At 37.8% G+C, this 26,141-nt stretch overlaps 1 protein-coding gene across 10 annotated transcripts in view; it reads left to right on the top strand.

The window, feature by feature from the left end:
* The window catches only part of ELAVL2 (ELAV like RNA binding protein 2), a 135,714-nt gene extending 110,672 nt beyond the window's left edge, over nucleotides 1-25,042 (top strand). For 8 of the 10 annotated variants that reach the window (XM_067744539.1, XM_067744535.1, XM_067744530.1 and 5 more), the window contains 4 exons: nucleotides 10,612-10,765; nucleotides 14,047-14,272; nucleotides 21,619-21,657; nucleotides 22,260-25,042. In XM_067744539.1, coding sequence (XP_067600640.1) covers nucleotides 10,612-10,765; nucleotides 14,047-14,272; nucleotides 21,619-21,657; nucleotides 22,260-22,590 — 750 coding nt within the window. In that variant the 3' untranslated portion in view covers nucleotides 22,591-25,042. The remainder of the gene's footprint in view (nucleotides 1-10,611; nucleotides 10,766-14,046; nucleotides 14,273-21,618; nucleotides 21,658-22,259) is intronic. The other 2 variants (XM_067744537.1, XM_067744533.1) reach the window with 1 other exon arrangement.
* The last annotated feature ends 1,099 nt before the right edge of the window (nucleotides 25,043-26,141 follow it).

Below are 26,141 nucleotides of genomic sequence, written 5' to 3'. Positions count from 1 at the left end.
ATATGAGGACCTTGAGCATCTGTGGATTTTGGTACCCACAGGGGCTCTTTGGATACTGAGGGATGACTATGTATAAGAATAAGTTTCAACCCTTTAGGAGCTTAAAGCCTAATACTGTAAAAGCGTTGTAAGTGAATTGCAGTGCTCCCAGTTACTTGGGGGCAGCAGGGAGGCTCTGAGGCAGTCTGCTGCTCTGCTAGTGTTGGAGAAGCCCAAGCACATCTGGGTATTGAGTCCTAAGTACTGAAATTTCCCTTCTCTAAATCTCTCTAACGTCCTCAGAGTATATTTAGTGAAAGTGTCTAAAATGAAAAATTTACAATTCTCCCTGCTAGTGTAGGATTCTTAGTGTTTTTTCATAGTGTGAATTCACATTGAGTCATTAGGCCCTGGTTTCTTGGTGACTCTTGTAACCATCCCATATTCAGAAACATTCATGTAACCCTAATCTAACTTGATGTTAGGCTCTATTTCATGAAGTCCATTTATTGTGTCTACTACTGTCTACCAAAAAAGTATTCTGTTTCTCATTCTGCATTTCACATTAAGCTCTAAGAGACCTCTGAGAGGGAGTGAAGAAGTAGGAGGATTTGATATGTGGCAGTTTCTTTGGAGAAATTGTTGGCTTTTCTTATCAGCCCATTTAAAGATGCTAGATGGGAATTCCCTGGCAGTCCAGTGGTTAGGACTCCACACTTTTACTGCCGAGGGCCTGGGTTCGATCCCTCCGGTTGGGGAACTAAGATCCCACAAGTGGCACGGTGCAGCCAAAAAAAAAAAGATACTGGATGTTGACCCTGTGTATGACAGTAGGATGGTCTTTCCATCATGCTTTGTTTCAGCCAGGCTCAGGCTTTCCAACCTACTCATCTGCTCTTCTCTTAAAAAATACTTGTTTTGTAATATTGTAATTACAAATTTTATTGTAATGAGAGTTTTGATAATAACTGCAATAGATTTGGAAGAAGCTTTACTTAATCTTTGAACTGTTTTTCTGTTAAAGTACATACATCTTCCTTGTGCCAAACCTCAGAGATACTGGTAATATTTGAGTTTTTTTCTTCCATAAATTGGTGCCTCTGATAATAATAACCAATTAATACCCTGGTTATGAGGATCAATTGAATTAATAAATGTAACATACCCAGGACAGTACCTGGCACATGGTAAGCACTTAATAAATACTAGGAGCTATCATCATCTGTATTGTTACATAATTTTATATATGTGAAATCATTATATTATGATGAAAACATTATTATTGTTCTCCAGCTCTATGCTCTTAGTTTTATCATTCTGTTTAATCATTGTAAAATCACTGTGAGGTAAGGACTATCATTAACATCAAATTACAAATAAAGAAATACCCGCTTCAAAGGACCTAAGGAAATTATTCCCAAGTTATATAACTGGTGACAAAGCCAAGACCTGAACTTAGTTCTGTGAGACTCCGTGCCCTATGATCTTACTCCCTTGTAACTTTGGAGAGTTCTAGTGCAAGCACCAGTTTCAGGCCACTAGTTCAAAATATGATCTCTTGTGGCCCGAATTTCACCAGTAATAGTGCATTCTCTTTTGCCGTAAGTTTTTTGACCTAGTACTAAACTAACTCGTGTTTGCCTCAATTCCAGCCTATTCATTATTCATGTTACTTGACGTTTCTAAAGATTATGTGGCCAAAGAAAGAGGCTCATTTCTCACTTTAGATATTAAAAGTAAGGGAATCTGCTTTCTTAACCACTATTGAAAACAACTTAATATAGACAAAGCAGGAATGGATTCTTCGGTGGTTACAGCTGAAACTCCCATCTATTTTTTTTTTCCATGCCACTTTACTGAAATCACTTTCTAAAATTTTAATGAGCTAAGTGAAGGTATGGGATTGGAAATGGAATACGGAACACTTTAATTGACGGATTCCTGCTTAGACCTTGGAATGACTAATCCACCACCACTGCAGTAGTGGATATGATTTAACCACACACTGCATTCAGATGTCATATCCACTACCATCGCTCTACTTGTGTTTTATTTTTTGGTAAATTCTTTGCGTGCAAAGATCTTGAGGAATTTGGAAGGTATTTGTGGCCTCTCCAAGTTGCATTTCAAGAATATCTTTACCATGGACTTCCTGTTTGCTTTTACCAGCATGAGAGTCCTTGCTGAACCAACTGTGTACTACAGCCAAAGCAGAAGCAACAATAAAAGGACAGATACCTGCCAACTATGATAGTTTAATAAAAAATAAAGATGCCTGTCATGACAGCCTATTTGGACCCTCATTTAATTGATGCACATGGATGAAACTGTTTTGGGTAACATTTAATAAACTCTGCTTAAGGTAATTTTTCAGAGGGTGTTTAAGATGTGTGAAAAGGGAAATCTAATCTGTCAAGTCCTCCGTTTATGATTAGTTGTGTCATACAGATTTCACAACCAGCATACTTTTGTTTTCCTATGGGTCTTTAGTAGTTTTAGTATTGTTTTTAACAGTGTCATATATGATCACTTATTCTTAGCTTCACCTTTAAGTTGGATATAAGAATCACCTGCCTTGAATTTTATTTAATGATGTTGCACTAAAACTTGGAAATGATGTGAAACTGGGAAAGTCCCTCTGGTGTAAAACATCCAGTTGCTGTTTTCCCTTTATCTTAAATGGTACGTGATTCTTTTAAAAAAAGAAGGTAAAGCGTGTTAGCCTCAGGATTCTTTTTTTGGCCACGAAGTGCACTGCATGAGATCTTAGTTCCCTGACCAGGGATCGAATCCACGCCCCCTGCTGTGGAAGTGCGGATTCTTAACCACTGGACTGCTAGGGAAGTTCCAGTCTCAGGATTCTTAGTTTGATTTATTTTTTTCTCTTCAACTCCCCTCACCCCTATTAGATTTTTCTCAAATATCTCATAAATCTCCTAAATAATTCTCAGGCACTACTAGTAGGAGAAATACAGTAACTGTCCTAAGGGAAAGACTCATTTGATGTATTTCAGATTTCCTTATGTATAAGAAAACATTTGGCAAAATTAAGGTTCTTTCCTTCTCGCATATCTTTTCTAGTATCTCCTTATAAATGTCTGATCATTTCTCTAGAAATTTGCATCGTTTCAGACTGTGTGTTGCAGCCAGTGGTGTAATGGAAAACCCCTTGACAAAGAGTCAAGACTCTGGTATTCTACACCCAACTCTTTTGCTCTGTGTCTTTGGACAAGTATGAAGTTTCCCTTTTTTTCTAAATACAAAGAGTTTGGACTAAATGATATCTGTATTTTTGCTCCAAAATTACGACACCCCCCACCCCTGCAACATATAACTGTGTTTAAGGTTTTATTGCCTCTTGAGATTTGAATCCCCAGTTTACAAAATGAGACTTCATTTTTTTTTTTTAATGTTTAGTGGAATCTACAGTCAAGTATATTCAGAAAGTACCATCACATAGGATTTTTGGTATATTAGCAGATTGTGGCCTCTCCTAACTTTCTAGACAAGATTTCAAAAATAAAGTCTCCTCAATAAGTGTGTGATGATAAATCATCCTCATTACAATATATGTTTGGTAGGTACTAGGGTGAACAAAGAGGATAAAGACAAGGTTTCATATTTCAAGCAGTTAAGCCACTCACAAGACACAGTAACAGATGAGTACATCTTCGTTTCTTCAGTATTTAAGAGAACAAGGCATACAATGCAGTGTGGGCACAGGTAAGGGGTACCCAGCTCAGACTAGAGTGGAGAGGATGGATGAGAGTTGACTTTAGAAACTAGGTGATGCCCAAGCAGAGTCTTGAAGTGACGAAAATTTAGATGACTGGAAAGAGCATCTTACACTAACACAGGGAAGTGAGAGCAGGAAGCTTTGGGAAACTACTGAAGGTTGTATGTGTTTATATAGAGAAGCTAGTCAGTACCCTGAGTATAATGACTAAGAAACTTGAAATTAATCTTAAAGCATTAGGGAGTCCCTGAGAGATTTTAAGCACAGAATAACCCTATCAAATGTATTTTGTGGTATCTCTGAACTTCTCATTTGAATCAAGACAATCTTGATATAGACTGAAAGCATTCAACCAACCCAGTCTCAGTAAAATTTGAGGTTCCGTGTGTGTTTTCCATGGATGCAGTATTCTGTATTCTTGGAATACCTCTTAAAGGCAACTGCTCTAATCTACAGTACCTTTACTAAGTCTTCCTGTTAGGTATGATTATTCCTTTTATCTCCAGCACCTTTGCTAGAGGGAATCTTTAATTTCTTATGGACTGACTTCTGTATGCTTTGTTCTCTCAAGTCTACTCATTTGCAGCCCTCTGTGAAACATGCTTGTCCTCTGCAAAACCTAGTCTTGGACGGATATGTGTATGTCTTGATGTGTGTTTGAGACCTGTTCCTGGTAGGGTTTTGCGTTTAGAAGTAGATCAAAGGACATTGCTTCCTTTTGGTGGGTTTTGAGGTCTGTGGCCTGAATTGTGGTTAGAGGGCACATCTTTCTGTGTGTTTCTGAGCTCTCTTGGAGGGTCCAATATAGCTCCCTGCCTGTAAAGCCTTGATGCTTTCACAAGACCTTTGCTACTGCCTGCCAGAGCTGGAGCTAATTTTTATTTAGCGATAGTATCATTTTCCTCAGTCCCATCAAGACTCCGTTTTTTGATATGAGCAGCAATTAACTCTCAGTTTAAATAGGCATAACTATGACCTTGTCCACTTCTTTCAGCTGAAGAGATTGAATGGAGCTTTTCAAAAAAAAAGTCTGAAGTGGCAAGTATCTAATTTTCAGGTTTAATGTTTGTAGTCCTGGGTCAGTAATTGACAAGTGATAGAAGTTGTTCAATGGTGATCTTGCCAGTGGGAGATTTTTCAGATGTCCTTAGTTTAATAAAGAAGAGATTGCTTTGTTCATTTATAGTCCTTATCACTTTAATCTGTTGGTATTAATGTTCACTGTCACTGATCATTGATGAAGCAGAGAGAATTGAGAGCAGTTGTATTTTTGGACAAAAGCATTTAGATGGACTGCTGATAAAGTGATGTGCAGGGATTTTAAACTTTACTATGTACATGAAGTACCAATTCTTTCCATAAGATATTTTCATTTCTTTTAGTTCTGTGTATTTTGATTAACTTGTGTTTTGATAGCCCATTCTTAGTATATGTGTTACTTGTCCTTGAAGGTTTAATGTATAATTAGTTTTAGTTGCTGATGAAGAAATGAGGTTTTAATTGCAAGGAACATACTGTGTCTCAAACTATTCCATTTTCAAGACCTGATTACTTTGATAACTCTGTTTTTATCTCTGTTTTGTCCAGTCTGATCTCATTTGTACAGAACAGTTTGAGAAGCCATTGGCTAGAGCATTTATTTGTCTGGTACTTCCGATTGTCTCCCATCCTTTTCCCTTCAAGTAATCTCAGCACTGCTTGTCTTTGTTTATTATATCACTTGTAGGGTTGTGAGGAATTCCAGAATAAACCTGAGTTTTAAATTGCTATCTTTGGAGTAGATTGGTATTCAGTGTTGTACTTTCTGTATCATCTTTAAATATTTAAATTGAAGACTCTCTGGCTGCCTCTTAAATTAGATCCTTCACTTAGTAGTTTTGATATTTCATAACCTTGCTCCTCAGGCATTAAATATTTACCTGTTTAAATGGCAGTGAAAATGTAAACTCCAAACCTATCTATTAATCCGGTGAATGTAGATTGGAGAACAGCTCTCACTTGGTGAAAGAAGAAGCTATTTTGACCCCACTGGAACATATGCTGGAGGTTCATTGTATCAAAGTGTTTCTTTTTTTTTTTTTAAACATCTTTATTGGGGTATAATTGCTTTACAATGATCTGTTAGTCTCTGCTGTATAACAAAGTGAATCAGCTATATGTAGACATATCCCCATATCCCCTCCCTCTTGTGCCTCCCTCCTACCCTCCCTATCCCACCCCTCTAGGTGGTCACAAAGCACTGAGCTGATCTCCCTGTGCTATGCGGCTGCTTCCCACTAGCTATCTATTTTACATTTGGTAGTGTATATATGTCCATGCCACTCTCTCACTTTGTCACAGCTTACCCTTCCCCCTCCCCATGTCTTCAAGTCCATTCTCTACGTCTGGGTCTTTATTCCTGTCCAGCCCCTAGGTTCATCAGAACCATTTATTTTTTTTTAGATTCCATATATATGTGTTAGCATACAGTATTTGTTCTTCTCTCTCTGACTTACTTCACTCTGTATGACAAACCCTGGGTCCATCCACCTCACTACAAGTAACTCAATTTTATCGAAGTATTTCTACTAAAGAAGTTGCCATAAAACAAGACCATGTCTTGGGTCTTCTCCATAGGGTTTTATTTTAGTCTTGAAGAACCACAAAGATAGACTTAACACTTTGAGGTTTCAGGTAGCGCAAGAGTAGTTCTCTAGGTAAGTATTAAAGCCAGGCACCAGTTTGAGCTCCAGACCCACAGAAAAATCAGAGTCAAGAATTGCTGATAATTGCCAGATAGAAAATTTGGTCTGGAAACTGATTTGAATCTCCAAAGTAAAATACAAGTCCATATCCTATTGCAAGTCTTCTGCCTACTTTGGTCTAAGTATGTTTTCTATTTATAATCCTTTGAGGTAGAAGAAGAGGAAGAAATACTTTCCGTTTCCTGGAAGGGAGGATGTTGCTGACAGTGATATCCTTGATGGGGGGGGGGCTGCTTTAATTCCAAGAAACAATAAACATATAGAGGGGAGACATAGCACATTGATCTGGGAGGAGAGAAGTTGCCCTTCCTTCATCTTTATTTCCTGGAAGTGGGCAAGGGGGAGTGGTGGTACGATGCTCATTTAATGGAATTCTAAAACTTAGTAATAAAACTAATTTCAGAATTCTTATTATGATGTGTAGTTTTTCCAGTTAATTGCAATTAGTGGCCACTCATCGTTTCTTGGGAAAAGTTGCTTTAAAAAATATTAATGGGAAAATAAAATAACTTGACTTAACCGTAATTTTTGGTGCCATCCTATTCTACTGTCTGTCCTCCTCAGTTTCACTGTGTGTGTGTGCTTAAGAAACAATCAAGATTAATTTAATTTTTCAAACTCTCAGAACAAGTGCACTGATGAGCTAGTTACTGTAATGTGGTATTGTGGCATGAAAACCGGACAAAGGAGACAAGGACGTGGGTTCAGAAGATCAGAATTTTAAGCCAGAGTTCAACACTTGTGTATAACCTTAGGAATTTTACTTACCTTGTCTATATCTGTTTCCTCAGCTATAAAATACGAATGTGTGCCTTCACAGGGTTGTGGTGAGGCACAAACAAAATACTGTATCTGAAAATGCTTTGCAAATGATGAAGTCCCATAAGCCCCTAATTGTAAGTTAAATGGAAATATTGTTACCACCATGAGCTTCTATACAATCAATCACCCTGCCTGTGGTGATAGGAACCAGTTCTTTGACAAAGTTACTGAAAAACAATATTTTGAGCAGGTTTGTTATTGGTTCTTGGAGCCCTTTTAATGTAGCTGTGTTCTAAAAATGTACCTGGGATTTGTTTTAATCAGGTGTCTTACCTTACATACAGACACATAAATGATTGTTATGAAGGAAGAAGTTTATACTTAACAGATCTCTAGAAACAGCAGGCACAACGTTCCATGCAAGGCCACATGGGCAAGCACCAGGGATGGCTAGGAGGCAGAGGGGAGAGGGCAGAGCATGGCCCAGAGCTTTTGTTGGGTCCTAGTGGAAAGCTAAGGACAAGGCAGGACAGGTACACTGAGTAGGTTTGGCGTTGGGTAGTTTGAGTAGTTTTGGAGGGCTCTGGTCTATAGGGGTGGTTCCTGATTGTAAGTTACCTGGCCCTAAGCTGATTTAGAGCAGGAGGAATATTGGCTTGATGTGAGGATTTGATAAAGGAGTTGGGGGTGTGGTCTCTGGATTGACTGGTTTGTGTATCAGAGGTACCTCACGGGGGGGGGGGGGTCACTTACTATCTCTAGAATTAGCTATTCCTGGGAGGGGCAGTCTCTCCAGGATCAAGGCCACAAATGCCAGAGCATCGAGAATACAGAAAATAAGAAAATATAGTCAATACAGGTTGGGAATTAAAGAAGCAATGTGAACTGAAGACCAGACACTGAAAGAAAAAAAAAAAATGCAGATAACATAACTGACCCAAGTATGTTTTCAAAGCTTTTACATAAGCACTAAATATAAACCCGTTTTCCTAAATATATTTTAGGATAACTTTTAAAACACTCCACCCACACTCCTCTGAAATGCACAAAGCAGTGAATGTCACTGCGTGAGTAAATTATTCTGGAACACAGTAAGGGACTCAGGTTGCTCTCAACTGTAATGGTTGAGGTCTTTACCTACATTCTCAGATGCATGTAGAGGTAAATATAGTGTAGTCACCTAAGTTTTTAGGCTCTGTGCTAATAACAGTTTAGGTGGATTAGAGATTATTTTATTATTCCTATTAACCATACAAAGAAGGTAAAATTTGTTCAAATTCAAGAGCCCTTAATGAATTAAACCTGGTTTTGAGCCCAGGCATATTGGTTAGAGAGGTGTCACCTTTGCTTGAGCTTGTGTTGAGGCTGCCTGCTTCATCAGTCATTGGAAGTAAACCTCCTAACTCTGAGCATGTGTAGGTGCCTATTCTGTTGCCCATGGGAAGTGGCTCTTTATAAGGGGAACACTTCAGTCACACAGTCTGGAGCAGACTAACAGCTGACTTGGTGAGAGCTCCCTGCCACTGAAATAAAGCCTTAGAGTCCTAGATTCTAAGAGTGTCTGAGTGGTGGGATTTTTAGCTTACCCAGGTAATGAAGGATTGTATTTTAGAAAAGAAATTGGATGTTCGTGTATTCACATCACTGAATGCACATATAGTTAATTTGCTTTGTTTTTATCAGTTTTTAGCAGTCCCAAGATTAGACGCCATTTGAATTATTTTGAGCACTTGGGAAATTTCTTTCATTTCTTAATTTTCACTTATATTTAAGTTCTCGAATCTTCATTGTTCTTAAGTATTTAGGCATAAAGAAAAAAGGAGTAGTATGTGAATAGTTATCTATCTTTTCTCCACCACTATTCCAAATTACCTGTGTCTGTAGTATAAGACAGTGCTAATGTGACTTCCAAATACAGCTTTTGGAACAGCAGGTATAGTTTCACTTGTTATTGAGCAAACTTGTTGAATAAAGGGTAAGAGTATTAAATGTTAACACTGTGGGGATTGGGGTGAAAGAGAGCAAGACCTTTATAAAACCTGTCTTTTTTTCTGGAAAGAAAAAAATAGTGATAACACAGAGAACTGTGGACATAATTGAAATCATGGAGAAAATATTTGGTGTTTCATACCAAATATCAAAAACTGTTTAACTTGAAAAGGTATTTTTTTAATTTTGTTTTGCAGTAAGCAGTGAGCCAGATTAAAGGTGGATACTAATGGCTACAATGAACAGGCAGAAGTTATCTTGTCATGGTACTCCACCAAATCAAGCCCAGGAGTAGACTCATTGGCCATTTTTATGAATGGTCTGGCAGATGGGGTATACTGTGAAGGTCCTGTCCTAGTAGTCAGTTCAGAAGAGCTTACAGTTAAACTAAAGGAAATGAGGTCAAAATAGCACATGAGACTCAGCACTAACTTAAAATTGGCAGAGATAGGTTATAGGCACAGAGCTATTGGTCACAGTTTGGGCAAGATCTAGATGACGTGATGAACTCTCCTTGAATGCCGTGTGCCTTGCAAACTGTTGTGGACCTACGGGATCAATGGGGTACTATCCTGGCTTTACTCAGCAGATATTCTAGCACGTGTGATGTGCTAAGATACAGTGATAAGAGAGACAGATACAGCTCCTTTCCTCCTGGAGTTCATGTAAAGAGTGTTGATGATAAATACACATGGACTTGTTGTGTCTTCCATCCAGGTAGAAATTTGGACACTATATCGCAAAGATGGGAAGCTTTTTGAAAGGGTACCTAAAATGGCAGGTAAAGTCAATAAACCAATAGACAGACTTAAGACCTTTTGAAAATCAAGATTAAAGAGATTTGTGGACAAGAAGACAGTAGGCAAAGGATAACGGGAGGTACAGTTCATTCATGCTTCAACTTCTTGCAATTTAAGGACGATAGCTATTTTCGAATAAATCAAAAGGAAGTACTTATAATAAATTCTTCAGAAACTTTGTACCATCACCCCCAACCCCCGAGATGGGAGACGTGCAAAAACAGTTCACACAGATGTGTCAGGTGAATTTAGAATCTTTAAGCTTGGTCTTCTGATTGAGCCTAAATTCCTAGTTTAGGGGGATTTCCCCCCTCAAGGATAACTTATTACCATGAGTAGTACTCTGCTATGTGCACCATTGGTCTGTTTTGAACACTTACAAAGCTAGGGGTAAATACTGTCTTCTCTCCATGCAAGGGAATGGCGTTTCTCATTTGTTGAGAATTTCTCCAGAAATGAAACAGTTCACTCTGGACTTGCTTGCACTTCAGTGTTTGTTGTGTACTTCTAATGCAGAAGCTGCTAACTAACTTGAGGCAGTTTTTGCGTTTGAGAAGGGAGGTCACTGAGTGTGCATATACGTTTCATTGCTCTCTTCCAGGTTTCCTATGCTCGCCCAAGTTCAGCTTCTATCAGAGATGCAAATTTGTACGTCAGTGGACTTCCGAAAACAATGACACAGAAGGAGTTGGAACAACTTTTTTCACAATACGGACGCATTATTACTTCTCGTATTCTGGTTGACCAGGTCACTGGTAAGTAGGCAGCTGCTCTGGACAATCTTTTCTGCTTTCCGACTGGCAGATGGTGAAATATTCTGCCTTCCCATACAGAAGTCTTACCTGTGGAACACATCAAAGGTATATGTGGGTAAGAAAATGCAGTTTTCTGCTGGGACTGTTAATAGATATGCATGGATAAGAATAGATTGTGGAGTGTAGTGAGCAAGCTTGAGTCATTTCCTCTGCAGACGTGCAGGTTTGGAGTCTGTTTTGTGGCTTGTAATAAATTTATAAGTATAATTATTACATGTAAGTTATTACAAATAATTATTACAAATTAATCTTCATTTCCAAGCCGCTGCATGAAAAAAGCTCCCATCCTCCTTATAAAGTACTAATAAACAATCTTATTTTTGTGAAAAACATAGTTTAGTGCAGCTAATTCTCCAGGAGCGGATTACACTACATCTACCCTGGTAATTGCTGTTAAGGCTATTTTTCAGGTCCATGCTGTGTTGTATAGGCATGTGTAAGAGTTTAAAATTTTGAATGTTAAAAATTTATTTTAGCCCTTATATTACTTTTAACCAAACCAAAATAAGGAGACTAATATGTTTATTAAAAATTTTGTATGTAAAGGAGCTAGCTCTTCTGCTAAAGCTTTGAGTTAAAGAAAAACTAGCAATATAGATTTGATTATGGATCTTAAAAATAAGGCACCGGCATATTTTTCTATTGTAAAAGCAATATTCTTTTTAAAACATAAGGAAATTAGGGAAACATGGTAAGGAGGGGGAAAAATAACCTATAATGCCATATACTTAAGCAGTCACATTAAGATTTTGTGAGTAGTCTTTTTTTGGGGGGTGGGGTTTCTTTGTTTTTTAAGAAAATAGGTTTTTCTTTTTTCTGTGTGTTTCTTCTTTCTCCCCTCCTTCACTCTCCCTATTCTCTTTCTCTCTCCTTTCCCCTCTCTCTCTCTCTCTGATAATTATTGTACCTGTGGAGATAGTTGTACATTGCAATGTGTGATTTTTAAAGAAACAATGGACCACAGAGTAAAATTAGGCCACGTTTTTAATTCTTCAAGTGACGATCAATTTAGTTGATCTGAATTTGATCAGAAGCAGCCTATGTTATGCCCCTCTGTGCTGTTAGTTTACCTCTTACAGAGTCTGAATACCATACTTCTGAGTTCTGAGTAAAGTGATATCTACCATCATTCACATACTTGGGAGAATGGCCTGTAGGTTTTGCTGTATGGAGAAAATTTAGTCCAGTGAGGTATATACAAATGTGGTCTTTTCTTCTTAGCTGCATTTTGTAATTATCATACATTCTATCACAGTGTATTGTACAACACAGACTGCTAATGGGGTCATATAGAAATCCAGGCCTAGCAATCTAGATATATTTGTTTAGAGCAACAAAAATGGCCTGATATTTTGTTCATATTTTTCATGCTTTTTCATTCATTCATTCTCAGTGAGGACTTGTGAATCAAAAGTAGATTTCTTTCACCTGTGATACAGAAAGCCCATCTCTTAACTGCAGGTCCATCCTGAGTATATAGGCTCACAGGTGGATTTATCTCACCACCTCCTGGTTTAGTCAGTGGTTCTCATGTGTGATTCTGCACCTGGAGCATCAGCATCCTCCTGGAACCTCCTTAGAAATGGAGCCCTCCTTTGGGCTCCACCCAAAACCTAATGAATGAAACTCTCAGAATGGGCATTTTACCAAGCCCTTTGGGTTATACTGATGCATGCTCAGGTTTGAGGACCATAGGTTTAGATGACTCATCCTATATAGAGGCCATTTCGTTGCTTATCTAATGCTTTCCTTATGGAATAGTCAAGTCCTAGGGGTTATTCATTCTTAATAGATAACTGAAAGGATAGATTTGCTGTCATTTCACCATTTCATCTTTATACTTAATACTTACAGAGTGAAATTATCCACTTTACCTAAAATGAAAAATCCTGCAATTTTGTTATTCAGCCATCAGGTGGTAATAATGTGCAGCAGGTATAGCTTAAATAGGAAGGGTGAAGTGATAGGGGCTGTCTGAGGTACGTGTATATGGAAAAAAGGCCTCATCTACCTTAGAGTAAAATTCTAAGCCATTCAACTTACACAGTATTAATTGTAAAGCAAGCAGACCTTTATTCTTTTTTAAAGTTCCTATAAATCATAATGGTCTAGTGCATTTTCTTAGCCTATCTTTCTTAACAACCTCTCACTCTTTTCTTCAGTGACATACTCTGAATCATCTAGGCTTTTCTCACTGCTAGTCCCAAGCTGGTACTGCTACTACCAATTTGCTTGCCAAGAAAGTCTTTCCCTACAACTACTAATCTCATGATGGCCAGCTATGGCCACCCCAAATAGCCTGTTAAGCTAATTAAATGGAATGAGTTGGGTTTCCTGCTACCATTTCTCAAAAGCTGGACAGGTATTTGGCCATCCCTCTGCCTTCCCCCATTCTTGTCTCTCAGGGTGGGGAGAGCGGGAGCCAGGGAATGACATTCCGTAGTCAGAAGTAAATGCTGCCAAAGAAAGAGAGCTTTGAGGCTTTACTTCTATCTTATTTATTTTTAAACTCTACCTCCTCTTTCACCTCTTTTTCTCCATATAATATTATTTCTCTAATAAAGAACAGCCAGTTAAAAACAGTGGGGGAACTTCAGGGAACCAGAAAAGCCTCTTCAGACATTTTTCTTAAAGGGTCGGTTTCCTATATAATATGATTAAGTAGAATTATATTGTTTAAAAATGTAGCTGAAATATATTTTTCTACCACTGTGCATATATTTTTAGCATAGCTTTTTAGCATTTTTAACAAATGTCTGTTTCTGTTCTCCTTGTAACAAGAAAAAGAGCTACTGTGCCCATCATTTCTGAACTGTTTGTCCAGTAGCATAATTTGAAAAGTACAAGTCAGGCATACTGTTGAGTTTTTTAAAGAGTGTGAGTGCATGAGAGGGAGAGAAGAAGGTGGGGAAAGGAAACATGGATATGCTTGTGTGCTTTCTTCTTCTTCTTGGCTTATTGGTAGCATGTGGTAATGGACTTTAAAATGCGTTAATTTAATTTAATGCATTTCATGTATTTAAAAAAATACAAAATTGTAACGCTATACTGAATTGCTACTAAGTCAAGGTAAAACTTTTCTCCTCATGTGATTTTGTGGCAGATGTTATATGTGGGTGAAAACATGTTCTTGAGAAGGAAAAATTAATTTATCCTTTCTTCTCTCCCTCCTGTCTCCTTCCACTCCCTCTTTCCCAAATCCTTACCCACATCTACCATAGGCATATCAAGGGGTGTAGGGTTTATTCGATTTGACAAGCGGATTGAGGCAGAAGAAGCTATCAAAGGCCTAAATGGCCAGAAACCTCCTGGTGCCACAGAGCCAATCACTGTAAAGTTTGCTAATAATCCAAGCCAAAAAACAAATCAGGCCATCCTTTCCCAGCTGTACCAGTCTCCAAACAGAAGGTATCCAGGACCACTAGCTCAGCAGGCACAGCGTTTTAGGTAAGTCTGGTCTGGTTCTTATGCCCAGCTACTCAACTCAGAACTCTCAGGTTCATTGTCCAGTACTTTTACGGACAGGGTCTCCGGTTTGCTATTATTATTTTTGTTTTCTTTCTTTTTCTTATGGGCACAGAGAAAACCTACTTGGGGAATAGTGTCTGTTGCAAATATCCAGGGTGGGGACAAAAGGACAATAACCTACAGCAGTGGTTCTCAACCAGGAGTAGTTTTGCCCCTCTGGGGGCATTGGCAGTGTCTGGAGACGTTTATGTGGGCACAGCTTGAGTGGGGGGTGCCACTAGCATCTAGTGGGAGAGGCTAGGGATGCTGCTAATCACCTTGCATGTACAGTTATAGCCCCCAACAGCAACAGATTATCTGGCCCCAAACAGCAGTAGTACTGAGGTTGAGAAACCCTGACCTACAGAATGCTGGGGGTCTTCTTAACTGTTTCCAGTGCTTTCAAATTCCCCTTTTTAGTTTTTTTCTTGATAAGATCTTATTCTTGTGTTTCTTTTTTTTTTTTTTTTGCGGTATGTGGGCCTCTCACTGTTGTGGCCTCTCCCGTTGCGGAGCACAGGCTCTGGACGTGCAGGCTCAGTGGCCATGGCTCACGGGCCCAGCCGCTCCGCGGCATGTGGGATCTTCCCAGACTGGGGCACAAACCCATGTCCCCTGCATTGGCAGGCAGACTCTCAACCACTGCGCCACCAGGGAAGCCCTTGTGTTTTAATTTTTAGGTCAAGCTCTTTCATTTACTTCGTTTTATAATATGTGCACCACTAAGGGTACCTAACTTATGTGATGACATTACGTTTTTATAATTTAGTTCCTTCTTCCCTTTTTAGGTTTTTATTCCTTGCAGTTTAGAGGTTGGCAAACCCCTGTAAAGGCCCAGATAGTAAATATTCCAGGTTTTGTGGGTCATGGTCTCTGATGCGTGTCTTTTTTTTTTTTTTTTAAACAACTCTTTAAAAATGTAAAAACCATTCTTAGCTCCTGGGCTGTAGAGAAACAGATGGCAGTCTGGATTTGGCCCGTGGGTGGTAGTTTTCTAACCTCTCTATAGTCCATAGAATGACCATGCATTTTTAGCCCAAAGAGGATATTCTGTCTCATAGATGGGTATAAATATTCTGCTTTTCAAATTTTATTCTAATACTGGGGCAACAACCAAATTAAGTCACTTAAAAAAACCCCTAATCTGCATGTGAGAAGAATGGTGACTTTTAGATGTTAAACAGAACACAGAGACATAAACATTTTTTATTTTCCGTAACATTTTTAATATCCTTTTTGGCCATATGGTATACTGCAGCCATAATGCCATGTAACCTCCATGCTAGTATTTTTTTGTTTTGTTTTTTATCACCAGTGAATATCAATTTTATTTCCTTGCTGGAGCAAAATAGTTAATTACCAAAAATATAATCACAAATTTAGCTTAATAAAGAGTTATATGTTTTCTAGCTTAAATCACATGCATTTTTTTCATTCAGGTGTTTTAGAGTGCTGAAGAGAGTAAAGATAAAAATTAGTAAAATATCTCCTTTAAAAAAAAATTATGTCACCTGAGGTATGAGAAAGAAATTTTCCGTAAACACCATGTTCATTTCCTACTTAGGGTGGCTTTTGCCTTGGGAGAAGAGGGTTTACTGTCAGAGGCTCCATTTGGAGCTGTATGACTTGGTACCCAGTTGACTAAGCCTTGTGTTCACTTCGCTCTCTGCTTTAACTTTGTAAGGTTTAAAAAAACATTGGTAGAAAGGGAACACTGCCACTTTTGACTGTGGTGGTTGGTGATTGGGCTGGAGGAAGACATGCATGGGGCTGCTTGCTCCTCGCCCTTGCGGAGAAAGAAATTTCACAGTCATTTCTTAACTCTGCCTGTAGGTTTCCTGTGTGGCATCTTAAGTGAGTAATATTTTTTTGCAAATTTAGCACAGACATGCATGAAGGAATTTTAGAGGTGTTTCCTAAGCAGCCTATCCAGTTAACTTCAGAGGTCTTTGGGGCCTAGAAAAGAATTTTGAGCTTATTATGTAGAGGAAAGTTGTTTGAAACTTACTGGTTGATTTTAATACTGTGAAAATACAAGATGTTTGATGTTAGTAGAAAGCTGTATTAGTTTAAATTGTTATTTTTGGTGTTTCCCAATTTAACCTCTGGTTTTTGTTTTATGGTAGTTACTGAGTAAAACTGTGCTCTTAAAATCAAGATTGAATTCTGAGAAAGATTGAGCAAGAGGGCTGAAATGATAGGATCTCCAGGAAAATGCCTGATTATTGAAATGACAAGGCATGTAGGTGACTCAAATATTAGGTTGTTGATAGCTATTTCATCTGCTCTCAACATCATCTAGCCCCCTCCCTGCATGCTTTTTTTTTTTTTTAATTCGGTAAAGCTTTACAGGATGTTCTGATGATCAAATTTAATATTTTAAAAATTATCTTCTGCCCATTCTGTGCTTTTATCTTTTAGTTCCGTATGTAATTAACTTAGCGATTCTTACTTTCCTTATCTCCTATAAAAAGAAGTTTTGGAAAAAGGGAATAAGAGTTGTCTGTTTTAAGGGAAACTGGGTTTCAGAAAATCGGGAAGAAGTTTATTGTACTTTCAGATTCTTAACTCCTGTCTACGTCACCCCATTTCTCATAATCCATCTTCAGATAATAAATTATGAACTAGTCTTTGAGCTCAGTGAAGGTGTTTGGTTTAGATTCAGTGTTATAAGAAATTGAGAGCCTTTATTCCTAGATTTTAAGTTTACCCTGTTGTGTATTTGGTTGCTTTTCTTTAATATCTTTGAACCTGGTCTGTCATTACCTTGATTTTTTTTTCTTATTCTATTGAATTAAGGTTGAATCTTCTTTCATCTCAGAAGGACTCTTGAATTGAAGGACTGGCTTGCTTTGTTGGTATTTTGCTCTTTTGTAGTTCAGGCCTAGGTCATTACCTAGATCTTTTGTCTCTAGTATCTGTGTTCTCATGCTCTCAGCCTTGAGTTTGTCACCTTCCTGCGAACACTTAGAAAATTTTGCACTGTGTGTTTTTATGTTGTCATAGTGCCTCGGGAGTTGAGAGACATTAGCGAATACAAGTTATAAATATTAATAGCCAAGGATGTTTTTAATATTTATGCAATGTACCTTATCTTTTAAGGTTAAAAAAAATTAAAATCCATGTAATAAGAGTTAAGTTTAAAAGTGGGCTTGGGAGGTTTATGGCTCAGTCAACCCATATGAATAATTAGAAAGAATTATTTTAACATGAGCACTGCTAATTTAATATGCTTATTTAATTGACTACAGTTTTCAAAATAAGACCGGCCTTGTTTATTTGGATGGATAGTGTAATTCAAGCCCCTTAAGTATGTTCTTGGGACATGGTATCTGAATTAAACTTTCAGCCAAATTTTTTTCATCTCTCTACTTGTGGAGCAGCCTTAATTTTATTAAATGTGGTCTAGTCTAATGGCTTGTGTGCCTGCTTCTATAATAAGCCTTTATGCATTTTTAAAGGAGCCTTTTAAATCAGCATTTGAGTTTCATTTAAGGCATGTGCTGGTTGCACTATCACAATTTACTTTGGGAAGAAACTGGTATCAATCGTCCCGAATAATTTTTTTCCTCTGTTTACAGGAATTAGATAAGGAGATGAGTTGATGATCTTGTTGTGGGTTAAATTCAAAGCAGATCTTGGTCAGTGATCTTTAGTGAGGTTTTGGGAACCATTATTTGTAGAGTTCAGAGTTTTCTTTTCTTACCCATTAGTAATCTCTCTGTATATTTTTATTTCTCACTTTGACTGACATTTCCCCTTCTACCTGCGTGTAGGCCCTCCCATAGTCTGTCAGCTAAATTTCTTGGAAACTGGGAAGGTACCTTCTTTTCACTCTCTACTTATAAACATCTAGCTTTGAAATGGGAATATTCTATTCAAAATATTGCCCACTTATAATCAGAAACTAGGCATGTAGTCATAAACTATATGCACATGGGGGCTTGTGCTATTATATTCATTAATTCATAAACCCTAATCATAAACAGAAAATAAAAATAAGGATGAAATAAACAATATATCAGTGTTTTGCTAATCATGCTAACTGGCTCATTTTTCACTTACATAATATCTTAGTAAATAGTATACCTTTAAAGCAAGAGTCATAAAATTATGATCTTGATAATTTGGAATTTCTTGTCTGACTTCATGTGAGACATGTTAGATTATTTTGTCTAACCGCATAGTGTAGCTTGTACTAGGAGTAGGAGAGAGAATCAACTCTCTCTTTTCTTATTTACTTGGGCTTTCCTTACTGGTGTCATCCTCCCTCTGATGATGGTGATGATGGTGATGATGATTTGTTGTTTGCAGGAATCTTTTTAAAACTACCTCTTCTTTGAGGGTTGTTTTAATTAAATCTAATCCTTCAAATCCACTTAACGTGTTATTTGTAAAGTGGATTATACCCATGCTAAAGACCAGGTGACTGTGTCACTTTCCCTTTGAGGACCGCTCAGTCTTCCCTCAGGAGAGTATGTGATGCATGGGGACTGAGTGAGGGCTTTGGATGCAGTACATTTATTCAATATGAGTAAAGAATACTTTATTTTTAAATCAGAAAAAATTTGTATTGGACACTTTAATATTTATTTGCCATACAGCTGTATATCATCACACACACCCCTCCTAGGTCATTCTGGAGGCTATTAACTTGGTCTCCACTAAAAATTGGCTTCTGTCATTAAATGATCACATGCAAAAGATGGCTGTCCCTGAACTCTGGACAGACCCAGAAAAAATGTATAATTCTGGAGAGTAATAGTGGTCCTTGTGTCTGAGCTAACTGCCTAATTGACAGTTTTCCAACTTCTACAAGGCTTGGGGTACATGGTGCCCTAGTGGAGCACACACTGCCTTCTCCCAGCTCCTGTGGGTGTGTGGCACTGAGAGCAGGGTAAACTGCTAGGTCCAACTGTGGGCAGGCGGGGGTTTTCAGTGTTGCCTAGGTCCTGTTTCTTAGGTGCCATGTTCCTCCTTGTTGATGGGAGAGGAGGGAGGGGCAAGGAGAGCAAAGAGAGAGAGGGAGAGGCAGATAACTTGGCTTGAATTGCATAGGATTGAATTTTTTCTAAAGTGAATATTGAGTGAAGATATCAGTGGGCAGGATTGTGGTATCACACAGGATTTCACAGGTAGGGCAAATATGAGGCTCATTGAGAGGGTCCTCAGAGATCCTAGTATAAAAGTCCTAGGCCTCCTGCCTGGAGAATCCTGGGGTGGAGAGTGAGAAATGAGATATCTCTCCTTTTAACACATGTAATCCACTTCTGGGGCAGTTTTGGTTTCTACCCTACTTAGAAAATACTGAAAACTTGCTTAGGAGATTCTGTCTCTGGACTTTGGTTAGTGTCCTAAGCTGGTGGTGATAGAGTCTGCACAATTAATGGGCAGAGATGATGTGACTCTGTTTTGGTGTCTCTGCATCTGAGCCTTTGAGTTCTTTGGAAGCAGACCTCAATATGCTATTCTGTTCTACTGGTGTCATATGCCAAATGCATTCTGTATTGATCATTCAGCAATTCTATGAAATTATCTATATCAGATTACTTTATTGTTGATGATACTAATTTGTTTGCATCCTTATTTCTGGTATTTGTGGCCTCTACTTTGGAGTGTAAGGGTATGGCATCTTTGACTATACTCATTACCTCTGCACAAAACAAAATCCCCCTCCCACCTGTGTACTTTTTCCATACATGTGCTCTCTCCCTTGCATGTGCAAACAGGCTCCCCAGTCTGCCCTTCTGATAGTTCTTACTCTGGATTAAGCAGTTAAGGGTAATGTTAGTAACCTCAATGCTTTGATTCGGTCAACAGATACTAATTGTAAACCTGTAGTGACCCAATCTGTCTGTGCTCCACGATTAGTGGTACGATGAGTAATGAACTTGTCCCTGCTCCTGAGAGGGTAGAGGGACAAGGCACACACCACACACAGATGAGGCTCCTTTGTCACTGTGATTTGTTCCTTTTTTTTTTTTAATAGTACTTTGCATTACAGTCAGCTCGGTTCTTTCTTTTTAATTTTACGAAACACACAAATGTACAGAGGTAATTGGGAATAGGAACCTGTGAAGATTCTTTGTCCAGTTCTGAAAGACCAGAAGGAGGCGTCTTGAGGCTTTTATGAAACTAGGAGGAGTTGCTTTCTCATGTGTGCTCTAGCCTCACTTGAGGCCACAGGTTAGACAATAAGGTTGAAACATTTTTCAAACTTAACCGTTCATGGCTGTTAAAGAAAAAAATGTTCTCCTGACCCAGAGTCTTACTTGGAGAGTGTTGAACATTGTGGCAGTTGAGGTATTCAGTTATGCCTACCTCCTCTAAACACACGTCACTGATTGGTACTCATTGCACAAATGTGGAACATTGGAACGGTCTCTTTGAAACTGATAAAGCAAGAAGAATCAAGTGCTTAAAGACATCAATTTAATTTTTGAAACAGGAAAAGGGTAGAGAGTTTTAAAGAGTACCCACCCACCGCCATCTACTTCGTAAAAAAAAAAATTTGTTAAGAGAAGCTCACTTAAGTTTGTTTCTATCTACCTGCTTCTTACACCCTGAGTAGTGGGACTATACTTCTTGTAGGACAATCAAAATAAGCGTCAGACTGGGGTCTGAAGTCCTTGCTTTGTTGCTCAGTGAGTCTGTCGTCTTAGGTTCTGTGGACCTCAGCTGAATACATTGAGCAATGGGAGGTTCAGCTGAGGTTGTCTATAAGGTTCTTTTTACCTATAATAACACCACTTTGATTTTAAGTAATGAAAGTCCTTTGTATTTGGGGGGTTGAAGGGAAATTTATGGAATTCTGTGTAAACTGCAGAATTTGAATATCGATGCCACCATTTCCTAACTCTTTGGCCTTGAGCAAGTCCCTTAATCTGAGTGCCTTATGATACTCAGGAACTAATAGCTCTGAAAACTAAAAATAATATAAGGACATGTAGGTGCATGTGGAGTGCTTAGAACTTGCCTGCAAAAGGTGAGAACCCAAATGTTAAGTATTCCAGAGCCTCCACATTTCCTCTTGAAAGGGTTTCCTCAGATGACCACCAGTGATTTCCCTGACCTTTGTAGAGATAAACTATATCCATTGGAAGAGCTACTGTATTATGGCAGTGGGTACCATCCTCTCAGAAATGTAAGAAGCCCCACTGTTCTGAGACTTCACATACAATTAATATATAAAAATCCCCTTGGAAGATGGCAGTAACGAGCCCAGCTTTCTTGGACATCAAGGGGAAAAATTAAAAACTGAAGTTTGCTAAATGTGTGTTTTGCAGGTTGGACAATCTGCTCAATATGGCTTATGGAGTAAAGAGGTAATGATAGAGGTTCATGATAACCATAATCCCTTCCCATAATTGACTAGTTTCTTTGATTTGGGGAGTGACACCCTTCATAAGTTTGTGTTGGGTTTTCTTTTGCATGTACAGCCTAATGAAAAGCTGTTTTTGAAGCACGGTTGACTCAAGGAATATTATTATACCACTGGATGCCACCTGGCCTTTAAAAACCCCATTATTTGTTTTCTCTTGCATTGCGACGTTATAGCATGCTTCTGTCTGTGTTGGTCCTTCTTGTCCCCAGTCCTGCTTAAGTTCATGAAGCCAGTTCCAAATTTATTTCTTTGCTATTGTGAGTAATATTTTTCAATACAGCATATGTGGCCATTTCATAACTTATTAATACCGTGATATTATAGCATGCCACTGCAAGCCACACACCGACTTTGGTTGAAACCTCAAATAGTTGTATGTATCTGTTGTGGGGAGGGGAGTTACCGAAACTCTTGGGATGGGAAAGGGGAAAGAATTAAGTCCATTGCTGTAACCAACCTCTGTTTCTATTTGTGCGTGTGTGTGCGTGCGTGTGTGTGTGTGTGTGTGTGCATGTGTGTGTGTGTTTCTCCTATTTTGTTTAGTAGGTTTTCTCCAATGACCATTGATGGAATGACCAGTTTGGCTGGAATTAATATCCCTGGGCACCCAGGAACAGGGTGGTGTATTTTTGTGTACAACCTGGCTCCTGACGCAGATGAGAGTATCCTGTGGCAAATGTTTGGGCCTTTTGGAGCTGTCACCAACGTGAAGGTCATCCGTGACTTTAACACCAATAAATGCAAAGGTTTTGGATTTGTGACTATGACAAACTATGATGAGGCTGCCATGGCGATAGCTAGCCTCAATGGATACCGTCTGGGAGACAGAGTACTGCAGGTCTCCTTTAAGACAAACAAAACGCACAAAGCCTAATGAGCTCTTGTCCTCAGTCCATTTATATATGAAAACTATACAACAAAGGCAAGTTAAGAGAAACTTTATACATTAGTAAATGTCTTTGTAAGTCAGTGTTGAGATGGGATAAAACGACTACTTAGCATCCTAAGAAATATGTGAGATTTTTTATTGCTAGTATTTGAATTAAAACTTCTTAAATATCTTTTATGTTTGAATATGGACAAGAGGTACAGGGTTTTTACCTGTCACATTGCATTCTATTGCCTTCTTTGAAGAAGGTGGACCTTTTAAAGTGTTTCAGCTAAGGGAAGACATTTCTTTTCTTTTTACATAACTGCCTTGAACCTGTGAGTAAATATTGAGGCTTTGTGTTGTAATTCTTTAGTTGGTTGTGTCTTTCCCCCCCCCTTTTTTTTCTTTTTCTGATTAGCTTTGTGTTTGGTTTACATTTAAAGCATTGCTGTTATGTCTGAGAAAAGTATTTTGAAGTTTACATTTTTATTTATGAAGTTAAAAACAGTATTTATTTTGTAATTATGATTTGGGTTGGGGAAGGGGGGCTACATTATAAACGCTTATTGTAAGAATACTGGAGAACTTTTCGTAAAGCAGTACCTTGCCAAAGAGATAAGAGCCTCTTTGATGTGGGTTTAAAAAAAGCATCTATTTTTATAAAAAAGAAAATTTGGAGAAACTTTTTACTGGTCCTGGAACAAATATTTTGACTTGAATACTTTGAGAAATCTCTTCATATGACACCTAGTGAGCTTTTAAAATTTACCAGGAAATTTGCAGTGGTTGGAAAATTTAGAAAGATTTATGATGTAGAAAATACTTTTGAGATCTTTGTATGAAAGGAGTAGAATCAATGGGGGAAACACTGCTGGTTTCGTTTTTGTAATCACCAGTGGAGCGTCTGATCATCCTGGTTATTATGTGATAGGTGGCTCACATTGATTTGTGATTTTGAAACAAAAAAAATTTACAAAAGAATATATAAGAGCAGGCAAGAAGTTTAAATTACCACGAGATGGGGGAAAAAAAATCTGTTCTTCCTAAAGAAATCCCTTCAGATAGAGCTCATGGTGTTTAGTGATGTACTTGCAGTATTGTTTGAAGAATTGTTTTGTCTTAAGGAAAAAAGATGTTGCACATGATTTGTACTGCAGCAGATCGGCAAAAGTGATCTGAGTTGGATATATTTGAAGGTATTTTGAAAGTTATGTTCAAGGCTAACACCTGAGCTTTGTGTAATGTAAATAAGACCTTGTGTTATGAACCTTTCAGCTAATTTGATTTTTTTTTTCCTTACATGCCAAGTGATGTTCAGGTTTTGAATGTTTTTGTATCAGTTTTTTCCTTTGTAAATGGCATTAACATTGTTATTTGAGGTCTTGCTTAATCACTTTTGTTGTCCTGAGGACTTGAATTTACAGTGCATCAGATTTGTTGCTAATTTTGTCTGTAGATAGTCTAGCTTCAGCTGTTTATGGTGATGCTACATTTTCGTTTATAAATATGTTTGTGGTAAAAAAAAATGAGTATAACCATAGGTTTTGAACAAATTTCCTTACATTTTTCATACAAAAGTCATAAATATCTGTATGCTATTGAAATTTAACTTTGTATGATGCTTAAACCACTATTTGGGGAAATAATAAAATAAGTCTTTACCATGTATGAAAGAAATTTTAAAAAATACAAAATATTTTCTGATTAGCATCTAGCTTATAATAAATTTTCAAAAAAGCTGAAGGCAAAAATGCCTTCATCAGGATGCACTGAGAACTATATAGTTACGTCCTGCTTTTTGTATAAACTGAGATGCTCACATGCTTCCCCTTAGAACAGGCAATGTGCTATGCATAACATAGTTGTACATTATCTTTGCAGTTGCGTTGAGTTTTATTTTTATTATTTAAAATTGTAGTTATAAAAATTTTCAGTATAGTACAGTACATATACTGTGAGGCGCGTGCTAAAGTGAATAAGCGAGTTTTCATGCTGACCCACTCAATGCTATTCAGAAATCAATTGGCTTAGCACTTTCTCATATCCTTAGGTGCATTTAGATTGTCAGAGTTAACCTGCATTTAAAAAAAAACAAAAAAACTAAAAAACAAAATACATGTATATACTTAAAAAAAATAAGGTTTCCCTCACGGGAAAACAGCAGCTACATGCTTCTTTCCTATACTACTGTAGCAAACCAAGGCATTGATGAGAGGGCATGCAAATTGTGCTTCACTTTACAGTGTTTATCAGAGCACTTAATAAAATGTAAGGCTGGTATTTATTTGAAGTTGTACAGTATGACTTAATTCACATCTGTTGGAATAGAAAATATATTCTGTTGAGTATTTAAGAGGCTGTACATGTTTTCTTTTGTGTTTGGATTCTTTGTACTTTTTCATGTTCAGTACATCAATAAACAAAGTTGAAGGGAAAGAACAGTGTGGTGAGTAGGTCTTTATACATTTTTTGGGGCTCCTGTGCTCAGTCTAATAAACTTGCTCTCTTGAGTTAAGAGGTTCCCTCAGACCTTTAGTTGAAAGCAGTGTTATGTAAAGTATTCCAAAAGGCATGTTAATTGAAGTAGAATGTGCAAAAAAATTTTTTTGAATGACACCTTCTGATAAGTTAGCTTTCAAACATTAACTCGATGGGTAATTTTTATAGGGATACGTGCTTTCATTGGCTAGTTGTACAGTTTGGGTAATTGGATGCTGACATCATTCTATACCTCTGATTGAATAACCATTAACTTTTTTTTTTTTAAACAAATGGAAATTGTCCTTACACATTTACTTGAGCTAAAGAAAAACCAAATAGAAGGAAGGTAACTTACTCTGCTGCCACTGGCAAGATTTAATTCACCCATAGAATCAACTGTTGTTGAGTGTAACTTTTGTTGCCAATGCCAGATTATCAAGAGACTCCTCTAAAATCAGAAACTCAGTTTCCATTAGGTTAGGGTTGATGTATGTAGTACACGTGTACAAATCATGACCTCTGCCAACGCTGTGTTTCACATATATATTCAGCCCTGGTAAGCATCCTTAGCAGATCTGTGGAGGAAGGAAAATATTTCTTGCTCATCTTTTATACAAAGGTTCTACTTCTGTAGAACTTAAGAAAACTTGATACGATAATGAAGTGCTTTTTTTCTTTTTTTTTTAAACAAAGTATACTAAATGGCTTCTTTTAATTTGATTGTGTCTGTCAGCTTTTTTGGTAAAAAGCCATTCTAAAAGTAATTGTCCTGAATTCACAGTTTAGTAGTCAAGAGCTCAGCTGAGTGACAAGACAATTTTTTTTTCTTCCAACATGCAATTAATCTCAAATCTCCATGCTCCCTTTTTTATTACAGGAATTCAATACTCTAATTTTGTGATTTTGGAACATCCTCCCCTCACCTCTCTCCTCTTGTATGCTTATCAGTATTTTGACTGGTTTGCATGTCAGCAGTTCTTTTATATTTGAGCAGATAAGGGGAAAATTCTCAGTAAAGGTTTGTGACACTGTTGGTGTGCTTGAGGAAATAAGTTTTTTTCCTCAGAATTCCT

Source organism: Pseudorca crassidens, chromosome 7 (genome assembly GCF_039906515.1).
Source record: "Pseudorca crassidens isolate mPseCra1 chromosome 7, mPseCra1.hap1, whole genome shotgun sequence".
Lineage (NCBI taxonomy): Eukaryota > Metazoa > Chordata > Mammalia > Artiodactyla > Delphinidae > Pseudorca > Pseudorca crassidens.
The sequence above is the reverse complement of the archived record's forward strand: the minus strand, read 5'-3'. Positions and strand labels throughout refer to the sequence as shown.